The following is a 14475-nucleotide window of genomic DNA, read 5'->3' on the forward strand; positions in this document are numbered from 1 at the left end:
TCGGCTGGCCTTCAATATGCCTACGCAAATTGGAGTGATAAAACTTCAGGATCAGTCTGAAAACTGCCACATCTATTCCAAATACAGAGTCCGATTCAGGACATTGCTCTCCCCCAGTATTCAATGAATACTTTCACTTAGTAATTATAAATACTTCACACTTAAAGAGTTGAGAAATGCAAAACTTCTCCCTGATAAAGGGTCTTTGACCTAAAGCATTAATGGCTGCTCTTTCCAGATGCTGCCCAGTTTGCTGAGTGTTTTGAGCAATTTGTTTTTATTTCAGATACATGGCATGTGTTTTTTTTAAATTTTCATTGTCTCATGCCCTCAGGGTTTCTCAATATGTTTCACAGTTAATCAATTATTTTTGAAGTGCAGTCACTGACAAATTGTCAGTGAGGTGAATGACTTTTTTGGCTGAGTGGTGCTTGCTGAAGGAAGAGGCAGAGTACGAGAAAACTCAATTTTAATGTACTGAGGGTTTCTGCAACATACAAAGATGGCCTTAGTTTTAATACACTAGGGCTAGTTGAGATTATAGCAGAAAGGATTCCGACAACTGATTATGTCGAAAACTTTGTTGGTACCATATTTGCATCTGGTACTGTACTTCAGAAGTTCAGATGTCTCAACATCCTGTAAATGAACACTGTTAGTGCCATTCAATAAGACAACATAAAACCATCACTCGTAACCAAATGCAAAGGGATACAAGGATGATTTACCCCACACTGCTTAAGAGATATGCACTTATTCTTCAAGGGTTCAAATGTGAACAAAGCAGGAATTGAAATAGGTCTTCCAGTGTTTTAGCTGCACTACATCACATGCAAAGAATCAGCTAAAAACTTCCTAAGCTCTGCATTTAAAATTTTCCAGTAATCTATAGCCGCATTTTGTGCAAAGTTAATGGGCAAACACTATTCACATGTTATGTATTGTTTCCCTACTCTCAACACAAGGCCTAAAATATGTGTTTGAATGTTCAGAGACATAAGTATACATTTTACCACCTCAAAGTTATACAAGAAATAATTCAAAATTTTCACGTGTGCTTTGGTGCACGTCAGCATTTACTGCCCTTTTTTTGAGCCACTTTTTAAAACCACAGTAGTCCTTTTGATGGTACTTCTACAATGAAGATAGATAGACCAGGAGTTAAGGACTTAGATTCAGCGATGACAGAGTGGCAATGCATTCCAAGTCAGAATGGAATTCAGCTTGAAAGTGAACCTCCAGGTGGTGCATGTATCCTACTTTGGGTTGAGATCAAGGGTATCGGACATACAGATAGAATGGCCTAGGGAGGTGACTACTGTGGATTTTAGCAGACGGTACACATCAGTTGTAAGCATACCAGTGTCTGATGGATTGTGGGTGGTGTAAACACTTAGTAGTGGATGGGCTACCAATCAAGCTTTCAGCTGAACAGTGTCAAGCTCCTTGAACATTGTTGAAAATGGACTCGGGTGGACAGCATTCCAAGTTCAAGTTCATGCTTCTGACTTGTGCCATGCAGTTGGTGAAAAGGCTGTAGTAACTAAGACATTTGGCAAAGGACACTCAGCTACTGACCTACTGTAATTGTCACACTTATGCATCTAGTCCAGGGGTTCCTAACCTGGGGTCCATGAAGCCCTCAGTTAATGGTAGTGTCCATGGCATAAAAAAAGTTGGGAACCCTTGATCTGGTCCAAAATGTAACCTCTAGCATCTTCATGGTTGGGGATAACAGCAATACTGTTGAATGTTGAAGGTATGCCTTTAAACTATTTTTGTGGGTGATTATTGCCAGTATCTTTGTGTCACTAATCTAATTTGTCCCCTATCAACCCACACCTCAATGTAATCTAGGTCTTGCTGTATGCAGACATGGGCATTCACATCCCTCTGAACATCAACATCTTAAGTTTACATACTAATTAATCAGCTGCCTTTATTTTTCTACCATCCAGATGAACGGTCTCAATGGAAGCCAATGACTGTTCCCCTCCATCAATACTGTCTGACCCACTGAGACACTCCAGCATTGTTATAACATCACATTTGTATACATTACATCCCATCAGCTCTGTACTTACATTTTCACTTATCCAAATATCCCTGAAATCTCTTTGCACCTTCCTCACAGCTCGTAATACCAACTTGCTTACATTAACAAACTCAGATATATAATGCTTAATCCCCTCCTCCACATATTTATGTCCAACTACAGATCCCTGCGGCATGCCAACGATCACAGGTTCCCAATGTGAAAATGGCCTATTTATTCCTCCTTTTTCTGTCTACAAACCAATCTTCAATGCACACAAGTATATTGTGTACTTGCCCTCTCATTTCGTGTCATATTCCAAGCGGCACCCAATTAAAAACCTTTTAAAAGTATAAGTGCGTGTAAATCCTGTTCTTTGATATACCAGATGCTGCTCCTAGCACATCTTTAGCCTTTGGGATTCCTCCAGCTCAGTTAGTGATGATACTATCAGCTAATAATGATGGACATTGAAATCATTGAAGAGTATGTTGCGTCAGTGCAGCACTTCACCCCAGCATTGTTTAACACGGAGCAGCACCAATTCATTATCTAAGAGCAGAAGGTATTCAGAAGTTCTCTTGCCAGTATTCAATCTAACAAGATGAAAGGTCCGGAGTCAATGTTAAGGATTCTCAGAGCTATTATTGCCTACCTGTATATACTGTGCTACCATTTCTGATTGGTCTTTTCTGTTGATGGACCAGATACAAGTAGGGAGGATAATTGAGAAATCAAGCACATGTACTTGTGGTTATTACACTTAATACTTATGTTTCAAATACAAATCCTTGGACGCCATTCACCAGGTTATATCCTGATCTTTGAACTAGTTTTTTGCATCAATATGATGATTTTTTAATACACTTATTCTTAAACTGGACCCTCTTCCTCGACTTATTTTTGCTGCATCTTAATCATTTTAGTTTGTTGTTCTTCAGTTTACTGCAGCAAACAACTTCTAGTAATCTATCCCAACTGGTCTCGTCTAGGGGCTAGTTCACTTGAAAATTATTTGAGAATGTTTGGCTGGGCCATTTAGCAATGAATCCTGGACAAATCGAACAAAATTTCACTTACTCATTAAACAGATACTGATTGATGTTTGCAACAGTGGAAACTTGTTTGATACACATCTGAGCCACTTGGCAGAGATGACCACGTAATAAGCTTTTCAGGGTAATAAAACATGGAGATGATTTTATGCCAGATGTTTCCATTCAGTAAAGTGTCAGTGTGACAACAGATGAAGCGTTCTGGTGATAATGAGGTCATAACCCATGATGATTCATGGGGATTACATTTATGAACATAACAGCCAAGTAGCTGTGCTAACAGCCACAATTCAACAATGCTCCCATTGTAACTGAACATACTACCCTTAAACAGTTACGTGAAGTGAGAGTAGAGTGCAACAGTAAAATACTGTACTATTCATCCTGATTCCAATGATCCACTAATACCATTTACCATAGGTGGGTTTCTAATCTGCATGCCCCATCTTCAAACATAGAAACACATGTTCTACATACTTCTCTCCATGCTGTGAAAAAGTGAGCCAACGAGGGACACTAAGCAGGTCAGATATAAACAGTACCTCACAGCTTTGTACTATAAATTGCTACTCAAGTTGCTTTTTCTCTCACCCAAATAAAGCAGTATTAAATGATGCACTGTTCATTGTTCTTGGGAACTCTGATGCAGCATATGCGATGAAGATGCATGCAATGCATCTCATTCTGGTCCAGATAAGTACTTTCTTGCCCTGTATTCACAATCACTTTGGGATTATATAAAAACACTGGTTATTCTGACCAACGAGTGAATTATGTACAAAGCTTAGACATAGGTTCTTGAAATGACTAGCACAAAACCCCACAAGCATGTTTAAAACTATACAATGAAATGGCTTCAAAATGCAGCACAGAATGACACTGCTGAATCACTGATTTCCAAGGGGATAAAAGTAATTTTACTTGCAATGAAAGGCAGGTGGCAGATTACCACTGCAAGTTGCAGGAAACAAAACTACAGGCAAGTATTAGAACATTTCTGAACAAAGGAATATAACACACAAAATCAGAAAAAGTTAAAAAATCTGTTGAAGTACAACTCAGTAAATGAAACTAATCCATGTTTACTACAGTACAGCTCCAATTATTTGGTACCCTTGGGCCTTTGGTGTACTAAACAAGTCCCCCTCCCCCGCCCAGAATATTGGTTGTTAATACACCAACAGACCCAGTTCACCTGATGCACTATAATATTCCAGTGAACCCGATGAGCTTAAAGGGAGCAGGATATTTCAAATTACAAGTTTTAGATGGTGTGTCAGATTGTGAAGCACGTAAGTACTCCTGACCCAGGGTCTGGTCACTCACTTGGATCATACTCAAGTTACTAGCTCCAGCCGCTCACCTGGCCCACTCCCCAAATCCCTGGGCTTGTACTCCAGGCTAATTAGTGAGCAAGATACTGTAACCATAGGTATTTCTGAATTATCAGATAGCTTTACTCAAAACTGTAGCAATACTACTGTTCTACTCCTCTCACTTTAAATGCCCTTGGTAGTTCTGTATGAAATTGTGTGAAGACACTCTCCAATGTTTTGGGATGAGTTTCACACAAAGCAGAATTACAAGTTTCTATACACATCTTCCAGGGCAAGCAGCACTGTGAGAATGTTTTTAATCCTTCATCTATTGAATAGATCTTCTGCAGTAACAATTTCATTCCTCACTCCCTCAGGTGCCATCTCAGATCGCAACTCTTCAAATAGCAATGTAACAACAGAAGTGATCACTCCTCACAAGGTAAAATGCAGTGCAACACGATGCAGACTGTAAACTCTAGACTCTAGACTGTGCAATGGGTGGGATTATAGAATAAGAATGATGAGTTGGAACTATAGCTGGTTGCTCGTCTCAGCAGCCATGAGGATCAAAAATTGTCAAATCCCAAATTAATTGCTTACAGGTTACAAAATGATAATTAAACAATTGACAGTTTTGCCAAGTTTGCAGACAATAGTAAATAGTAGGGTTTGAAACAGCTTTCGTAACTACCAGGCAACCCCAAATATAGCAAGTTTTTCTAAGTATTCTGAACATGCGATTTTAAACAATATTTAATAAAGCTGGAGATAAAAGCAAATCAATTTTAAAAGAGAATTTTACATAGAGCATGCTTAAAATCTGTGCAATCAATTGAAAATGCCTCAAAAACAGTTTAATTATGTCATATATTCAAACTTGTTTCAAAAAGTCCATAACTCAATTTCACAGAGCAAAGGACAATGGTAGTGGGCACAAACATAATTCTTTCCAGCAAAGTGGCTAGCATTTGGCCTTGGGACACAGCGAAACAACCTTAAATAAGCAACAGACAATATCAGCAGCCAGAAGATGGCACAAGTCACCAGCAGGCGTGGACCCCAGTAGCATTCACAATAAACCCTCAACATGAATAGCTCAGAGTCCTTTCCCCTGTCTTTTGAAGAGCGTAGTGCTGTTTTGACCCTGAAGGTCTTCTATCCCTCAGACCAGCTACAAATGGCATTAAAGTGGGGGAAGGGGGCATTAAAGTGGGGGAAGGGAGCATCGAAACATAAAAGGCTTTGAAGGACAAGGAAAAAAAATCTGAGGGCAAGTGGTTTGGCCATAGTCATAGGACAAGACCCTACATAGGCAGGTTAGGACCAACTACAGGTTCCACCTGCTAGAGGCAACAAAAGATTCTTCATGAGTTTTCTGTTTCAAAACAAAACTCAAATATTTAACATTCAGAACAAGCAAAGCACTAAATGTGTGTAACAATATTTGCAGTAAAGAGGATATAGAAAATTAAAATTACTGTTTAACTGAGGTAACTAAATTCTTAGATTAGGGTCTCATATGGACACTCCCTAAGCAAGTTCTCAGGTATGGAGAACAAAGTCATCATAAAACACATCGCCTTTAACAAATTATGTTTGCCAAGTGATGGAACTACTAAGCCTATAATTTCCTAAAGGTAACGAAATGTGTTCAAATGTTCACGTTCATAATTACAAGAAAGCATTTCAGATAGCAAGTGCTGACCATATGATCTGATGATCTCTGCAGGGGATAACACAGATTTTCACTCTACTGCTCCAAGCTACCCAGATCTGATGAGAATAGCCAGAAAAAGCACTACTGCTGAAGCACACATTTCCAGTAATCAGATATTAATCATTAATGCAAACTTGTTCAGCAAAGTAGACCTTCAATTGCTGCAGCCGACTGGAACTTTCATTAGAACAGAAAACAGATATGACTGCAAAAATCCAGATAAAACTTTCCAATGATCGCCATGCTAGTAAGTAATGGCCTTAAACTCGCAAGTTGGATTGTTAGGAGAGATTGACAATTTCATAACAGAGCCTCAGAACACTTAGTCTAAGCTTGGTGTAAGCAAAATATGGAATTTATTAAAAAAGGCCTGGGGGGGAAAGGAGAACTTACCAATTGTTTAGCTTTTGTAAAGAGCTAGTACAGGTCATATGCACTTTACAAATGCATTCTATGGTGCAAAACTTATTTTCTCAAACTGAATGAACTGAACTACAACTCCATTCTATTGGCAATACTAAACTGGCTATAACAAGTAACACAGAAGGTAGCTAGTAATCACCCCAATCCACCCACTTCAATAAATCTCAACCAGTCACAAGGTATTGAGCTTGTGGACAAGTACGTCAGCCTTCGGATATCAAAGCAATTCCGGAAAAATATTCCCTCGACTTATCTTGCGGCAAGTGGTGATGTTGCCACTGCCTGTGTCACTTTTGGCCACATGACAAATAAAATGCCACTGCTCAATAACCTATACATACAGTCATTCCCTGGTTGGAATAAAATAAATCATTTTCACCCATCACCTCCAAGCTTCTCAATTCATCCCTATGCTCCTTCCCCCTCATGTGGTTTCACCTATCACCTGCCAGCTTGTGCTCCTCTTGCCCTGCTTTTTCTGGCTCGCCGCCCCCCCCCCCCCAACTTGCAGTCCTGATGAAGGGTCTTGGCTTGAAACATCGACTATTTATTCCTCTCCATAGATGCTGGCCGACCTGCTGAGTTCCTCCAGCATTTTGTGTGTTTTGCTCTGGATTTCCAATATTTTGTACAGTCTCGTGATTAAATTTGCATCCAGCAGGGTTTTGGAATTAGCTATCCAAAGTAAATAAAGTATACTGCACAGAAGGTGGATCCATATCCCTCCCACATAATTGATTTATTTCTAGTTGCAGTTCCGTAATAGAGACCCTATGGATTAGACCTGGACTCTCAACTAGAATATCTTGCACTCCTATATCGCTCAGTTTGACTGATGTACCATACTGGAGACCATTTCTGTATAATACCTTTTGCCATCCTCCAAGCAGTAGAATTCAGTGAACAAATCACAATAACCACTTACGTATTCATAATTCACTCCTTATAAAACAGCACGGAAGATATCCGCTTACTCAACTGGAAAAGCAGAAGCTCAACCAAAGCAGGATTATAAATACTTGAAGCAAGAAGGGACAGAGGTGGGGTTGGAAGAGTTAGTAAGAGGTGGGGGAGGAGGGAATTCTCTATTCCACAGTAGCTGCTTTGTGCAAATACTCTTGAGAAGGTAACTCAAAAATATTATAGAATATCAGTCCAAGAAAAGTGCATACCAAGTATTTTGTAGTAATCTTCCCAGGCTTTGGAATAATCCATCTGACCAGTTTGGCCACCATTCTGATCTGTGGGCAGGTTTAAAAAAATTACATTTCACAAATCGATAAAAAGACATTTTTCAGAAAAAGATAAGGGATTCTTTTGCAAAGAAAAAGGAGACCTAGCTTTCAGAATAGCTTCAGACCAAGGATACTTACAGTAAACAGGTGTTTTGTTACTTTGCATAATTAGCAAGTGTTACTAATAACTACACAAGATTCAATTTCAACCAAGTTTGCTCAAAGACAATTCAGAACATAGTCCAAACAGGATTAGATGATTTTTGATTGTTAAGGTTAGGAGGAGCATTTAGGTACTGGGATATAATCTCCCAACGCATCGTCCTAGACAGCTCCATTTTACCATGTGGTTCTGAACTTATTTTAATAATTTCCACACACAGGTTGTTCATAATTTAATACTTGGCCTTGTGGATCTCAGCCTTATCAAACAGGCAGTGAGCCAAGCCCAAGCATTTCCTGGAGTGAAAAAATATATTTACACAGGAACATCAGAAAAGACTTGCAATCTTAGCAGACTTTTTTCTTCTCCATAACTAAACTGTACATCTGCAATTATATTTATGCTATCTATACTTTGGGAGTGGGGTGGAGACGAAGGCAGTTAGTGCATGAAAATGAGAAACAGTAATTCTCTTTCCCAAGGAAAAAAAAAGTTCTATTTGCCAAGGTAAACAGATCAAATTCCAGATGATTGCATCAACAGCTTCATCATGTAGTCAAGACACATACAAAGATCTATTGGAAGACCAGATTTTCTTGACAAATCTTACAAGATTTCGTATTGCTTTCAATGAGCCTTTAGCAGAACTAAATGTTGAAATACAGAAAATATCGCTACATAGCAATTAATGAAAGAAAACTGGGAAGGAACAGTGCTACAGTTTTGAGGGTGTTAAAAAGGAAGGCCCAGACTCAATGCAATTCGAAGCTAATAGCTCAGAAGAATCAGTGGAAACCTCACTTCGATTTCCAGACTTTCAAACCAGTTGGAATTGCAAGGAGCAGCCCATACTTTGAGGTTGGTGAATGGAAAACAATCAAGTTATACAACTGGAGGATAACCAATCAGAAAAGTGACAAAGCATTCCAGATCAGAATATAATTAATGGGTTGTGAGAAAGAAAGACACCAAGGAATTCCCTGAACTGTTACAGTGTTGGAATAATGAGTTTCAAATTACCTTAATTTAGAACTTTTGTAGAAGTTACAAATCCCACTCTCAGTTATGGAACATTCTATTTGCAAGTAAGGCTAACTAGCAATGAAAGATTCAGCAAAACAGCTTCGTAACAAACATTTATGTACAGGTTTTCTCTATGCATCTTAAAATGACTCATTGGCTTTGGGATATTTAAAGCTGCTATAAAAATGCTACATTTCCTTCAAATCTAATCCAGCACCACATATTCATAGCTTCACTGAGCTTTAGTACAAGGTCTGAAAATCAGCCTTCATTTAATGAAGAACATTCAGTTGAAGGGGTTAGCTACTATTATAGACCAAGTAAAGCATACCGAAGAAAAGCTTGTATCTGGCACCACAATGCACAACTCTTACAATAGCAGACACATTTAGTGCAAGGCTGAGAAAAAAGGGTAGCTTTTAAAATGCACATTAATAATGGCTAAATGGTGCTAATGTTAGTTATGCTACAGTACATCAATAAACAATGATCTTGACAGAAATATCTACTTCAGCATTTCTGTGAAAATGTATTTTTAAAAGCAACATTCATAACTGAAGCACAGTGCAGTTAATACTACTTGCTGGTTGAACTTCGCAGTCAAGGCTGCAATGGGATTTTCAGGATGTTATTGAGTTCTTCTGCAATTCTAACTGATGAGAGCCTCTTTGATAAAACTTAAATGGCACAGTTCAGAGTCATGATCAGTGATGTGCAGCTCAATACAATAGTAATTAACAGAGCTTGCTGGAGCAATAGAAACCAAAACTGCTCCAGAAAAGTCTAACAGAGGTTTAAGCAACAGCAACTCATCTTCTGAATAGACACCAAATTCAGCAACCAGCTTTTACAGAACTGCCCTGTTCTGATGAAAGATCAACCTATAACATTAATTCAGTTATATTCTCTCCACAGATGCTGCCAGGCCTGCATTGTATTTCTAGTATTCTTTTGTATTTCAGATTTCCAGTGATTACTGATTTGTGTCTCATGTTTGCAGCATTTCGCGCCAATCACACCCTCCCAAATCTTCATCCATCTTCCTTTCTTTACATTTCCTCCTCCTGATACATCAACTGTGATCAATGTGGTTAAAGTACTCTCATTCAGCAGTGTTACTTGTGTCATTCAGTCACTCCCAGTTTCACTGATTCTTCTTGCTCTCTCCACTAGCACCCCTTGTCCAACACTTAAAGTGCTGTGCAAAAGTCTCAAGCACCCTAGCAATATATACGTGCCTAAGCATTTTGCACAGTACTGTAGTAATTTTATGTATTGTTCCCACAAAAAAAAATAAATTTCATGACATAGTTGAGTGATGATAAATTTGATTCTGATATGGGTCTGTATTGTGGACTGAGAGTGGGAAGGGGACAGGGAGAGGGGAATCATGGCTGGAAATTGGGGAGGGGAGGGAGCAGGATTCTGTAATGATCACTATACCAACTGTGAATTCATACGACCTTGCCTGGTGTCTCAGGGCTGGATGTGTCTTCATCTGCAACCCGCCCCCCAGCACTTCAATGCAAGCTACCCCTCCCGCGGCGCTCCACCTTTGCATTCCAAGCTCCTTTGCTCCCATCAAATTTACAAACTCGCTCTTTGCTCCACATTGTCAAGTACAGCATGGTGTTTACGACTTTTGCACAGTACTGTACATTTTTAAAAATCTTCGATTTCCATCATTTCTTGCTTCTTATGAAAAATATCACTGAGCTGAAACATCCTCTGGCTCTCTACAGATGCTGCTTTTACTTCGAAGCTTCTTCCTTTCTGATTGTCAAGCAACCACCACGAATGACTAATTACAGAAAGTTTTAAGGGCAAGGTACCCTACAAAACTATACAGGAATCCATATAGGGCAACATACAGCATAGAAGTTTTGATAGACACACAATTAACTGTATAATAACTTCTTAGCAATCTGATTTGCGATCAAGTTATAAATAACTGATGGTTTTGCTTGCAATACATTAAGATACCCAACTACATGACATGCTAGAAATGGGCTCCCATCTCCAACATTTTTCAAATGTTTTGATTTAACTGCAGATTCTTTAAGCATATAAATGCACTACAAAAACCTTGCAGAGTGAAACTGGATGTGATCCAAGCCCATTTTGCAAAGGGACACTTTAACCTTAGATACAGAACAAATTCCATTTACCCTGACGTCACAATCCACTTTGCTTCCAATCATGAAGACAGTTTTCCCAACAATACTACTGAAACAGCAACATCAGGAAATACTGGACACTATCAACCCAGCAGAATTTTACCCACTGTTAACAATCCAAATAAATTGTAGGCCAAAAAAGAAAATACTGCAAAACTACAGCTATCCAGGAGCAGTGTTAGCACACTGAGTCGAGAACCCTCCTGATAAATTGTATTCAGGCAACAGAACTAAATAGCGACAGCTAAGGGGCAAAGGAAGAGAAAAACTGGAGAGAGAGATATAAAGATAGAGTTTGAGAAAGTCATTTGGGTTCTTCCATACTAAAGTGTATGAGGCTACCTTTAACTCACAGCACCCTTAGCCAACAGACAAAGAATTTAAAATCAGAAGTTTGATATTGCTTAGAATCAAGTGAGAGAACAGCCTTAGAGAGCATATTCGCTGCCCCTCTCACATTAGTGAGGACAAAGGAGAGCATTAATGTTGATTCTGGAATTGCAGAGGTAGCAAGTGCTGGGCCGCAGGAAGTGGAATGCATATGCTCGCATTGTTGAAATAGTTCTCTTCACAAATACACACCTGAATTTGGTTGCGAGTTCTGCCCCATTGTTGCTTGCTGTTGCTGGCTAGGTTGCTGGTAAAACTGGGAGATGTAGGCTGACCAGGCTGCTGAACCCAAATGCTGTGCAGCTTTACCTAGACACACACAGTGTGACAGTAACTATCACTGACTAATTTTGATAGCTTTAACTTGTGTGGTAGGAATAGTTCATAATGCAGTGGGCATTACTGCTTAGATTTCAATGTCTAAGCTTTAAGGACTAACTCTGAACTATTTGAAAATAAACCCGCCACCCAACCAAAAAGACAAGTGTATCCAAATGAATCAGAGTCCAAGTACCTCCCCCGTTAATGCCTTCTTGGTCGCCTCCAGTGATATTGGATTTGATCCTTCTCTTACTGAATTCTTCTTTACAGGAAAGATCACCGGCAAGGCCAATATTAATCACCTCAATACATCCACCAGTCACAAGATGTTTTAGTAAAAGCTTAAAAAAGCGATGACAGGATAAAATGTTTAGTGAGCCAAGTGACTGGGCTTTCAAATAGCTTTGTCAGAAGTAAATACATGGTTTTGGGAGGAGAGGAAGCAAAGCCTCATTGAAGCCTTCCCATAGCATACATAACAGGCATGTGCTAAATGCTACTACACTGAGTGGAACCCAAGATAGTACAGAGCAAATTCCATTTATCCTGATGTAACAACCCATTTTACTTCCAATCACAGAAAACAGAATTCACAACCATACCACTGAAGTGACATTAGCAGAAAGTATTGGATACCATCAACCCAGGAGATTTTTCCACTGCAGACTAGCACGTAGTAAAAGCAAAACAAAGCAAACCAAAAAAAAACTGGAACTACAGCCATCCTGGAGCAATGTTAGCAGAGAGTCGAGAACCCTCCTGATAAATGGTATTCAATCAACAGGGTGTAATAACGACAACTAAGAAGCGAGGAAGGAGAAAAACTGAGGGAGATATAAAGAATAAGATAGTTTGGGTTGTTCCATACTAAAGTGTATGAGGCTACCTTTAACTCAACACCCTTAGCCAACAGACAAAGAATTTAAAATCAAAAGTTTGATAATGCTTAGAATCAAGTGAGAGAACAGCCTTAGAGAGCATATTCACTGCCCCTCTCACATTAGCGAGGATAAAGGAGAGCATTAATGTTGATTCTGGAATTGCAGAGGTAGCAAGTGCTGGGCCGCAGGAAGTGGAATGCATATGCTCGCATTGTTGAAATAGTTCTCTTCACAAATACACACCTGAATTTGGTTGCGAGTTCTGCCCCATTGTTGCTTGCTGTTGCTGGCTAGGCTGCTGGTAAAACTGGGAGATGTAGGCTGACCAGGCTGCTGAACCCAAATGCTGTGCAGCTTTACCTAGACACACACAGTGTGACAGTAACGATCACTGACTAATTTTGATAGCTTTAACTCGTGTGGTAGGAATAGTTCATAATGCTGTGGCGTTACTGCTTTTGATGTCAAAGTCTTAAAGAAATAATTTTGAACCATTTGAATATAAACCCACCACCCAACCAAAAAGACAAGTGTATCCAAATGAATCAGAGTCCAAGTACCTCCCCTGTTAATGCCTTCTTGGTCGCCACCAGTGATATTAGATTTGATCCTTCTCTTACTGAATTCTTCTTTACAGGAGGATCACCAGCAAGGCCAATATTAATCACCTCAATACATCCACCCAGTCACAAGGTGACTTTGTAAAAGTAACAATAAGTGATGATAGAATAAAATGATTAGTGAGCCAAATGACTGGGCTTTCAAATGGTTTTGTCAAGTGAATGCATGGCTTTGGGAGGAGAGGAAGCAAAGCCTCATTGAAGGCTTCCTGTAACTTCCATAGCATACTGATGGGTAAGAGCTACTACACTGAGTCTAATCCGAGATATTTCATAACTTCTACTGAAAAGGCACCCTCAGCGAGGTTAGATAAAGTGAACAAAGCAGTTAACTGCTTTTGTAATGGAATCAATCAGGGATGGAAGCACGCAAACTGAGGACAGTTTAGAATGCTCCATGTACAACTCCAGAACAGTAGTTAACTAGCGAAAAAAAGCAAACCCAGTCAGGATAGAAGAGATGCTTTCATATTCCTTGTAAGAATCCATACCCACATTACTGAATCCTGCACAGCAGTTGATTCAGTATCTTCAGGCCTCATCCAAAACCTAAGTCTGTCACATTTTGGCTTAAGACTTTTCATCACCCTTTAATCTCTATTTTTGCTTGCTGTATTTCACTAGACTACTGGCACATTAACATGCTGGAGTGATACTTAAACATTAGAGAAAACAATTTGGGGCATACAACTAAGCAAAGTTTAAAATTAGAAAGAAAATCCCGGAGAAACTTTTTTTTATATATGTGTTAAAGACTATTTTTACACCCAAGATTCCCTTAAAAATAGAATGCTCTTCAGTTAATGGGAAATTGACCTCGTTCTCTGCCATAATTCTGTGACTGTAGTGATTAAACCTACTCTTCTGCTCAGTGTTGTGAGAACTGGTCTTTATTTCTTTGTTTTCCCTCTCCACACCTTGTGGTACATCGGATGGCAACCTTGCCATTTCTTTAGCATGTCTGTGTTTTTTTTTAAACAAGACCAAGTTGCCAGCTCGAAGTTCAACCGAGCATGGAAGAAAAGTACGCAAGGAGCTGGTTGGATTCGAACCTGAAACCACTCGCCTCAAAGTCCAGTGTGGCATACACCACCGGCTGGTATCCCTGTCATAAAG

General features: G+C 39.4%; 1 protein-coding gene across 6 annotated transcripts in view; it reads right to left on the reverse strand.

The window, feature by feature from the left end:
• Positions 1 to 14475, reverse strand: part of fubp3 (far upstream element (FUSE) binding protein 3) — a 94697-nt gene that overhangs the window by 9104 nt on the left and 71118 nt on the right. For 3 of the 6 annotated variants that reach the window (XM_072240191.1, XM_072240193.1, XM_072240195.1), the window contains 3 exons: positions 12983 to 13099; positions 11730 to 11846; positions 7722 to 7790 (listed from right to left, as the gene is read on the reverse strand). The exons of 1 other annotated variant lie outside the window; for it this stretch is intronic. In XM_072240191.1, the coding sequence (XP_072096292.1) occupies positions 7722 to 7790; positions 11730 to 11846; positions 12983 to 13099 (303 nt within the window). The remainder of the gene's footprint in view (positions 1 to 7721; positions 7791 to 11729; positions 11847 to 12982; positions 13100 to 14475) is intronic. 2 more of the 6 variants (XM_072240192.1, XM_072240194.1) reach the window with 2 other exon arrangements.

Source organism: Mobula birostris, chromosome 22 (genome assembly GCF_030028105.1).
Source record: "Mobula birostris isolate sMobBir1 chromosome 22, sMobBir1.hap1, whole genome shotgun sequence".
In the NCBI taxonomy this organism is placed as follows: Eukaryota; Metazoa; Chordata; class Chondrichthyes; order Myliobatiformes; family Myliobatidae; genus Mobula; species Mobula birostris.